General features: G+C 39.0%; 1 protein-coding gene across 3 annotated transcripts in view; it reads left to right on the top strand.

Moving 5' to 3' along the window:
• Window positions 1–492: 492 nt before the first annotated feature.
• TSHZ1 (teashirt zinc finger homeobox 1) overlaps window positions 493–10,321 on the top strand; it is a 44,553-nt gene continuing 34,724 nt past the window's right edge. The window contains exon 1 of one of the 3 annotated variants that reach the window (XM_035318805.1): window positions 493–509. In XM_035318805.1, the coding sequence (XP_035174696.1) occupies window positions 494–509 (16 nt within the window). In that variant the 5' untranslated portion in view covers window position 493. Of the gene's footprint in view, window positions 510–6,830; window positions 6,871–7,091; window positions 7,183–10,321 lie in introns of those variants that run through there. The other 2 variants (XM_035318804.1, XM_035318803.1) reach the window with 2 other exon arrangements.

The raw sequence follows: 10,321 nt of genomic DNA, 5'->3' as shown, positions 1-10,321 counted from the left end.
TTTATTTTAAGGCTATGAAAATATTCATAACTTAAGGGCCAATGCTAAGAAGAATCAGAGCATTATAGAAAATACAAGTGCGTACACAAAATTGTTCCATACTTGGACTTTGTATGGGAATGTTATTCTTTCAGGTATAGCAAATATACTTTAAGCATGGGAATATGCTTGAAAGAATAAATCTGGGCAGTTGACTAGTTCAGTCATTTAAATAACTGGTGTTTAATTTTAAGGATATATTTTTTTTTATCGTGGCAGTACTTGGGCTTAAAAGTGACAACAGATTAATTTTGAAGAATTCCGAAAAACAGCTTGCTACTATGTAACGATGCTAATTTCTTATTTGAATGTTCAGACATGTGCTTGTCAGCTGATCCTTATCCGTGTAGACAAGATATTTGAACTGGAGATGGGAGATTTTTGAGATGGAAAATTCACCTATATGAAATAACCGCCACCAGTACTTTGGATTTTGTGTGCCATTTTCTGTAAGATGCGGAATGCACAAGGTATGCGTTCTGACTGCACCCTCCCTTTTTATGCATTTTCATGTTCTTGACTGACTTTCACGTTTGAATTTCACGTTTTAAGTTAAAACCAGTCAATAATGGAAACAGTGTTTCTAATTACCAATCTTCAGATTGGCATGAGGCACACTAGTCCAATTTTGAGTTTAGTCATCGGTTTAGGGCTCCATCAGTAGAACACCTGCTTGGAAATCCTTCTCTTTGTGGGAGTACAGCACCTAAGCTGAATTTCTAGTTTAGTCTACTTGTTAACCAACAGCTTATACTGAGCTCTGTTTAACTCGTTATAAATTCAGTATTTTCACAAATGCAAGATTAAAAGGGGGAAAAAAAAAGAATCAGACCATAACTTAGATACCTTCCCTCTTTTATATTTCCTGGAGCAGGCCTGTTACTCAAACTGCATATTTAACTTTTCATTTATTTTTATTTTTATTTCTTCCAGTGTTTCATTTCTTGGTTTGCTCATGTTTGTTCACCACACTGCTTCAGCACTAAGCAGTTTATTTTAGTTGATGGATGTTTTTTTATTATTTTTATTATTTTTTTTATTTTTTTCCTTCCATGGGTATTGTATCTCTGTGAAATTCAAAGCTCATATGAAAAAGCAGCTTCCTTTCCATTCTGAAAAACCTAGAATTGACTTAATTATTTTAGATTTCCAGCATTTCTATTTCTCGGTGAATTAGGGTGGAATACAGGATTTCTTTATTATTGTGATTGCAGTGCATGCTGCAGGAAAATAGCCAAGCAGAATCCCTCTAAGCTAATAGTCACAGTGCTGCTTATCATTGTCTCTGTTTTCCTCTGTACAGCAGGGCCAGTTTTAACCACCTAAAGAATTAGGAACTGTGTGAAGGTCTAGGTTTCTAGTAGAAAAATTTTGTTTTACTACGTAAGCCTCAGATGTAATTCTATTTTTTTAAAAAGCAAATTTCCTTGATTTAAAAATACTGGTTTCATATTCAGCTTTTTTTTTTTTTTTTTTTTTTTCTTTCAATCACATGTCTTAAAATGTACAAAGTGAAAGGTAAATGTAATGAAAGAAAAGAATGGGTGGTTTCCAGGATGGGCCTGATCCAAAGCCCAAAAGGAGTCTATAGAATACTCATGCCATTGACTTTCATGGCTTAGGACTTGGGCTGTGATGTCTCATAAGATGTAGTTATGTAGCAAGATTATTATTTTTTAATTATTATTTTAATATTAAAAAAAGAAATGATGTATTAGTTGCAAGTAACCTCTGTGCACTGAAATCGTAAGCTAATAATCCAATGCAAAAGTGTGAACGTGAATTTCCAATATCCAGTTTTCAAGTGCTAGTGTTTTGTTGTTGTTTTTGTTTTTTCCTTTAAAGAATATTTTTAAATGAGCTACAGAAAGATATTTTTAAAGCAGTACAACAGACTGAATAAGAGAAGGAGGTCTTTGTGAAATGGTTAATAGGCTTTATTGGCAAATCGTCACTATTGCAAGTGTCATAGTTACAGCTCAGCTTTAAAGTATATGAATTTAAAACCTAACTATTGTGACTAATATTTATTTCAAAGTACAGAATGTGTCACAGCAGTAGGGCATCCTATTATTAATGCAGTAAACTCTTGCTGTAATACTTTTTGGTATGAGGTTGCTGTGCTCAAGTTCCCAGCTATATAAAAGTAACAGTGAAACATGCCTTTTTTCAGCTGTATCTTGCTGTAACATGTGAAATGACTCCTTCCCAGGAAGAGCCATATGGACAAGTTGTTCCATATTAAACTACTACAGTATAACTTTGAGCTGGCCTCGTATGCTATAAAGTCTCTGGTTAAAACACCCATTTTAAAGACTGTTTTCAATTCTGTTCTACTTTTTAAATCAAGTCAAGGCATAGCTCTTCCAAGTAATGTATTCAGGTTGGAATTTCTTAATATGAAAAAGTTCATGAATCCTTACCTGCTCTTTCATCACTGCGGTGCTGATGCTTTGCAAGGAACACATCTGGGTCTTGCTCTACTTTAAATATTCTTTGCACTGCCTGGAATTGCGTACTACGTTACATGATTCTGCCATACAGTTTTTCCCCATGATGCCAGGTTGTACATCAGATCTTAAGTTCACTCAAGGAATTTGCAATGATCACATTGACTTTAAATATGAGAGTAAAAGCTGCAGAAGAGTCATGTTAATGCAGGCAGATTTGAGCAGGAGATGATACATGGCCAACATGTTTTCTTCATGTTTCCTTTCTTTTTTACCCTCAGAGAGGCACCTGCTGCTGCAAAGGGGCACTGCAGTAGCTTCCAAATCAGGAACATTCACTCTCTGTTCTTACAAAATATTTTTTTTCCGTCCCTGTAAGCCATTACTTAAAAGCCATTCTGAATTATCAGCGTATAAGAAATAAACACAAGAATCGTTTTTCTGGTTTATCTTTTTTTTTTTTTTTTTTTTCCTTAACATGTGGTAGGTGAAAGGAAGAAAGCCTGTGCATTTTCAAAATCAAATAAAATACAACCTTTCCTGTTAAGTTTTATATTTTAAACGGCTCTTCTTCAGGGAAGGGGAATTATTCCCTAGCCCCAGTTTATCTTCACCAGCATATCAGTAGCTCATACATGAGTTTGTGTTTTGTTCTTTTTGTTTTGGCAGTGTTTTCCAGTTGAAAAGAAGAGTGAGCTTCCAGTCCTCTGCCTTTTCCAAACCTCTAGTTTGTAGTTGTACTTATCATCAATATTGCAGGCCCTGACACTCTGCAGCACTGTCACTGTATATACTGTGAAGGCAGTAAAAATGAGCACTAATCAATCTTTCAGGGAGAAGCAATGAGCATTAGAAGGCCACTATCCTGTGACTAAACACACCCCTTTTATGGAGTGTTGGTGCTAATAAAGGACAGCTTATTACTGAGGCAGAGACCAAAGCTTGGGTGAGGTCAACCATGACTGGCAGTCATCAGTCATTCTTAATGATACTTTTTCCCGTGCTTTCTAAGGGATTCTGAGCAGAGTGCAAATCATTCGGGGTCATCCATAGTTCATGTACCCACAGATGGCAAAGGTTTTGAAAGACTTTAGTTTAAACTTGTATTTTTTCAAATGTTATTCAAGTAGGCAAAAAACCCTCAAACAAAACAGATTTTTGCTCATTTGGAATGTTGTATTTTCTTTCACTCTAAAAATGTTTTACACACTAGAGTGCTTGTGCATTATAAAGAACTACATAAATTTATTTTTATGACGTCTGTCTTCTTTAATTATTACCTTTGATGTCTATTGGTGACTAAAGAGAGCTTAACAGGATTTCTCTCCCTTCTTAAATTTCGCAAAGTGAAACTCAGCCAGTCCCTGACAGATGTCTGTTCCTCACCTTCAGGATTATTTTATAAATCCCTTTCTGATGAGCGGAAGTGTCAAATCAAGGACAGGTCATAAAGTAAAAGTATAAACCTTTTAAAGGGAGACCTTGGTAATATATAAACATTTTGCACACTATCTGAAATTTTATGGACTTTAAAAAAAAATGATATTTTAGCAATAGGAAGGCAAAAGTTTAAAACACCAGACGGTGTGCATGTGTTTTTCAATACACAGTTTTCCCTTGCTCCTTATCTTTCCTTCTATAGTCAGATTTTACATGCACTGAGAAAATAGCTGTACTATCTGTAGGGCCTGTCACTAAAGTTTGTGTTTCAAAGGATCTCCCTATTTCATTTACTTTGAAATTTGTGCTTTTTTTTTTTGTTTGTTTTGTTTTTAAATTCCTCAGTTAAGCACACTCTGCACCACCTTGAAGTTGGTGAGTGGTTATATAGCTGCTCTGATCTAGACAACTGCTGTCATTTTCAGCTGGTTCAGGTTATCTGAGATTTTGCTTGAGTGAAATTGTAAGTTTACTTCTAAAAACTGAGGTAAGCTGGATTGCTTTTTGGGTTTACTGGTAGGTCCACGCCACTGCATCAAGTATTTAACATTGCAGTAATACATTACTTCATAATGTAAAATCTTGATGGCAGGTTGGAGGGGAAGTGAATGTATGTCATTTAATGTACCTACGTACGTACATATGAATGTGTATGTACTTTAAACTTTGGCTATAACTGGTGGCGTAATTTTTACGGTTACAGATAATTTTGTTTTTGTTCTCATCTTTTTTATTGTCAAAAAAGCCAAACATATACAGCGTGTGTAAACTGAAAAATGCAATTTCACTTGATTAACATTGAAAGCTCATTTGTTTCACAGTGTGTGTGTACAGCACTGAGCACCTTGGACCCTGCCCCACATAAAAACATGTAAAAGTTACCATATTATGTACAGTAAAGTAGTAACATGGTGTGTGTAGGGGGAAAGGTATATTATTCTTTTTAAAGGTCAGAGGTTTTTTCTCCAATGTTTTTGTGGCTGGGGAAATTGTCTGATGAAGTCCTTCTTGGTTGCTGTTGTGACTGTTTACTTTGCTCATTTGGATCTGCTTCTTTTTTTGTGTCCTGGTTAAAAGCTAGTCGCTTGTGCGATACTACAGTTACGCATCGTGTCCGAGGATTCGAGGGAGTTGAAAACGTCATTGATGAACTGATATGATTGGTACATTACTAGAAATGATAGAAAGTATATGTAAATTAGTGATCAAGAAACAAACATTTATACAGTGTTACAGCTGATAACAGCGCATATTAAGGCCTGATTCAGGAAAGCGCCTAAGAGCTTTTGTGAGCCCTGTTCCCAGTGACTATCTGTACTATTTGCCAGTGAAAACACAACTGATGCTAGAAAGCTACTTACCTGTCCCGAACACCCTGATCCAGCAGCCGGCTTCATGCAGTCACAGGGGTGCGCCCATGTACAACCCATTGCTAGATCAGGATCTGAGTTTACAATTCATCCAAGAAATACTTCTATTGCAGGCTGTATGTATCAGACGAAACCTTGAATTTTCAATGGTGCAATGTTTCAGAAGGCATGGAGGAGGCAGGAGAGCATCCATGCTGGGAGGAAGATGGTGAGATGCATGTCCAGTCTGAATTTCACTGCTGGATAGGGGGCCTACAGAAAGCTAGGAGCTTTTCAGCCCAACCCCTAGGAGTGATAGTTTGTTGCTACATGGGTCTTGTGCCAGTTCTCTCTCTGGTTAGGGGATGAAAGTCACCTTTGGGTTCAGTTGCTGTCATACTGCTCTGCATATAGAGTATAAACAAAAGGCAGGGCTAGTCTGTGATTGCATCTCATCAAGGTGATGCACAAGTTCAGCCTTTCAGATAGGCATAAGGCTGGTTTTTTTGATACTGCATCCCTTCTCCTCTCCTCCCCCCCCAGTGTTTTTGGATGTGTAGTTTTTTTGCGTATCTGGAATCCTTTATTTTGTCTTTACAGTCTGGTTGAATAGGAATCGTTTAGTTTATGCAGCTTTGTGCTTCTTCTCTACAGCTTGTATCTGCACAAATGTGTTGCAGCCTGATGCGAGTTCATTCGATTAAATAAAATGCTTAAATTGTAATCCGTGCAAAACGATCATATTTGAAACACTTGATGTCTCGGTGAGAATCCATTTAATAGTGATCAGATTTAAATGATTTAACACAGTGGTGGTGGTGGGAGGTGGGGAAGGGAAATACAGTTTTGAGACATTCCTGTATATAAAAAAAAGATTAAACCAAATTCAGATATGTCTCTCTCCCCCCTTCTCTCTCTCTCTCTCTGTCTCTCTCTTTTTAAGCAGTCAAAAGATATACTGTATCCCCAGTGAAAGGGCGCTTTCAATCCAGTTATCCACTTTACCCAGTCTCAGTTTCCAGAACCTTCCACACTCCCCCTGGTTAAACCACTAAGCCTTTGATTCCTTCCTGATTACACTATGCAAGACATCTATCAAACACTGTCTTATCTGTTTGTAAGGCAGCTCAGGCCTCAGATTTAAGTCATGGGTTTTGGCTACAAGTTGGAGTGTGATTAATAATTGACTAATGTAGCTTTTATTTATCACAGGCTAGCACATTTCACCATTACCGAGTTAATTTATGTTAAGTGTAAGCTGTCGTTCAATCTGTTTTTCAACTTTTTTTTTTTTTTTTTAAATCCTAAGTCTATCTTTCACTTTTTGAGAAACAAAATCCTTACACAGGGCACAGTCTTGCTTGGTGCCAAAAAGTTGATTTCCTTTTCAGCGGAGCCATACATCACCGGCCCTCCCAGCTGCAGTGTCAGCCCCTGACAGAATGACATGTGTCATTTATCAAAGGGGCCAGGCCGGGCCTTGGGAAACGTACACGACAAAGCCTGAGAGAGTTCATTTCGCAGTCCCCTCCTACCCTCTGCGAGCCTCTTGCCAGGAAAGCCTGTGATGTTTCTGTCTTCACAGCATTACTGTAAGTCCTTCAACCTTCACAGAATTAACCCTCGCCGCCGCTGCCGCCGGACCTCCCCCGGGGAGCTGCGGTGCCCAGATGCGGGGCCGGCTGGCTGGGTGCAGGAGCAGCCTGCCCTCGCCCGCTTCTGCGACGCCTCCCGCGAAGCTCTCCTGGTTTGGGGGGTTTGTTTGTTTGTAAACCCCGTATTTTGTCCGCCATCAGAATTAAAGTCCTGCGTCTTTCTGCAGCAGGGCATGGTCAAAGGCGTAAAGGATGAGGGAATAAAGCATTTTAGTCGTGGAGAAGGGGCGGCCACTGTCCTGTGCGCAGGTAGGGGTTTGTGCTTCGTGTGAGGCAGCGAGACAGGGAGTCTTCTTCCACCTTACTCTTTAAATTTTCCTTCGAGCTGTTTGGAAACAAGGCGCTGAAACAAATGCAGTGGGTCATTTCTCAGGGTGTCCCTGTGTCGTGCCCCAGCTGTGCGGCACCTGCCTGGAGGAGGTGACCTGGAAGGACCCCCAGGCGCTCCCCTGACCAGCAGCAGGCAGGTGGGCACAAGGAGAAGTCCGCAGCCCCGACCAAGGGGAAGAATCCCCCAACCTCAAGGTGTCACTGGCACCGAGAAGTTGGATGCCTGCACGCTGCTGCCTCAGTCCCGCAGCCCAGGAGATGACAAAGGAGTTAAAGCAGAAAATAATCGTCTGTCGAACAAAGGGCAGAGTATTTTCAAAATATAACAACACTTTTGCTGAAACAAAAGTTTTGTTTGTGTGTGTGCATGAGTGTGTTTTCAGTGGCCAAATTTTACATTTTGATCATGTACAAAGAATGTGAGAAAGTTATTGTCTCCTCCCCTTCCCCCACCAAATCACTCTTTGTACTTTGCATAGTTCCTACCACGCTGAAGTTATTTACAGCATCAGATATCATTTAAAGAGATAGCTAAGGAGTCTGTAGCCTCAGCTAGGAACTTTCCAGAAAGGAGTCCTATAAATTAGCCATTGCTCAGGAGTGGCTGTTTTCTAGTCAGGGCTGGTCCTTTCATTTGTCTACATAAGGCTAATTTATTTTTGCAGCCAGATGTGGGCTGACAGCCATCACTCAGAGCTTCCTTCCCCCACTGTTAGGAGGTCGGGAAAACAGTCACGTTTCCCATTTTACAGAATCCCCATCAACATTATTGAAGATGGATGTATCTTTAAAGCAAAGATTGATTGTGGATATCGGAGTTATGGTGTCATTTATCATAGTGAATATTATTTAGACTTGGATTGTACAAGGCTGTAACTTGAGACACAGCCAGGGGAGGGACAATCTGGAAACGAGGATCCATGAACTTTAATGGATGGATGCTTTTTCAAAGCTCCACTCACTATAGCATGATTTACTTTTCTTACGGAAAGGAAACAAGCATTTCAGTTTTAAAGGGCCAGCAGGCCGTCTTGTTCTCTTTAGTGGGTCCTTCACGGAGGCATCCGGGACTTAAAGCTGAGACAATAAATAGAGACTGTGCCTGAATGTTATCCACACATAAGTGCTTTTATGTGAAACACATCTAGGTGCACTTGAGACTCTTGCTTGTGTGAATTACACTAGTTAGGTTCTCAGCTGCAGGGGTACTGTGGCTGAATAATGTGAAGTATTGATTATAGAATGCTGTGCTCTGAAATTTCAGAAGCTCTAAATAAATTGCATTCCAACTAGCATTGTTGCATTGCTGCTTTCATCTCTGCTTGCAGAGGCAGAGCATCTAAAGTACATGGGAACTTACTGCTTGAGGTATGGTACAAAGAAAGAGTCTCTAGTAAGTTGCATGTACCTTGTGGAGCTTCACCACTGTTGATTGTTGAGATATACGGCAGACCTAAACAGCCTGATGCATACTGTGCTTACCTTCCACCTCTGTGTAAAACTTAGAAGTGTAGTTCTGGATCTTGCAAGTGAAAACATACCTTGTGTTTTCAGAATACGTGTTCTAGGAAAAATGCTTACAACCTGTTCAAAATCTGAAGGCATGGTTCAGCTGATCTCATACCACCAACACCTCTCTATGCTTCATTGAGTCTATTAAAATGTGTTTCACACTTTGAAACATGACTTTTGGTTTTTAGAAGTGAATTAATTTAAATTCAGAAGATGCTCAGCTGACTTCAGTAAAGGGGAAGGTTCTTGAAGCTGGTCGCAGAGATCTGGATACAACATGAAGCTGGCAGCACAAGCAGCTCTCAAGCATGCTTTCCCCAAGAGTTCTGGCATCTCAGTCCCAGTTTGAAACTTTCTTCCGTTACCATCATTTTCCCAGTTGCTTTGCCCAGACAACCCCTTGCTCCCCAGGTGAAGTTGCTTATTTTCCATTTGACATGTACTTTTCATTATCTTCCATTTCAGAATGATTCTGTTTTTTGAGTTCTTCTTCATACCTCTAACCATAGCTTGGGTCCCTCTTTACTTGCCCCCCTTCAATGGGTCATGTATCACAGTTTGAGAATTACTGTACTGTCCAAAAATTTTACATTGGACAGCAGTTTATTCATGTGGGCTGATGTGTATCAGCTAAGAGGAAGGTAGTTCTATCACATTTGTTGTCCTTGATGAACTCCTCACATACTAACATGTAAGACAACACTTCCATGAGGAAATACTAAATCTTGCACTAAACTATCTCATTTTTTTTTCTTAAACAAAACCAGAAATCACTTTGCTGTCATAAACCAAATTCAGTAAGAGAGTTTTCATATGAATAGTCAAGCTCAAGAGTTTAAAAAAAAATCCAAACAATGGAAACAATTATGAACATCTGTTTTTGAATGCATATGTATTCTGTACATAACAAACAGAGAAATCCTATTATCTAGAACAATAAAAGGGAATTTCCCTTTCTGTCTGAACACACTGGGAAGAATATGGTCTTCCATTTAGAATCATAGTTAGCGGTTTTTTTTTCCTATTAATGAGATGAAAATGAGGATTTTTCTTTTTCTTTTTATTTTTTTTTTATTTTTTATGGTCCAGATTCCAGTTTCAGGGATGCTAGTATAAATCCTGAGAAATCTATTTCTACACCTGTGCAGCTAAGGTCAGAATGCTTCTGTGAAGTCCTGCTGTATTTACTTATACATAAAAAGTATTTTTCTCCTGCTTGAGAAACATACAAAATGTCTTCAAAGAGGAAGCAGTTTATCAAATTCATATTAATCACAGCATCAATAATGTTGACCGGGGTCAAGTCATTACACTAAATATATTGTAACCATTATTAATGCATGTAGCCCAGTGCCATAGCTATGATATAAGACTGCTGTTTCCTGATTAAAAGCTGTTTGGTGATGCAGAGATTCAATACAGATTCTCCCTGCCTTGTGGTGACTGACAGTAGCTTCTGGTATTCTGCTTTCTTCTGACAGTGGAGTATATTAATATGAACACACCTTACAGAGGGGGCTACAAGAAGTGCAGAATGCAGAAAACA

This window comes from Oxyura jamaicensis, chromosome 2 (assembly GCF_011077185.1).
Source record: "Oxyura jamaicensis isolate SHBP4307 breed ruddy duck chromosome 2, BPBGC_Ojam_1.0, whole genome shotgun sequence".
In the NCBI taxonomy this organism is placed as follows: domain Eukaryota; kingdom Metazoa; phylum Chordata; class Aves; order Anseriformes; family Anatidae; genus Oxyura; species Oxyura jamaicensis.
Note: the sequence above shows the minus strand (reverse complement) of the source record. Positions and strands in the feature narration are given on the sequence as shown.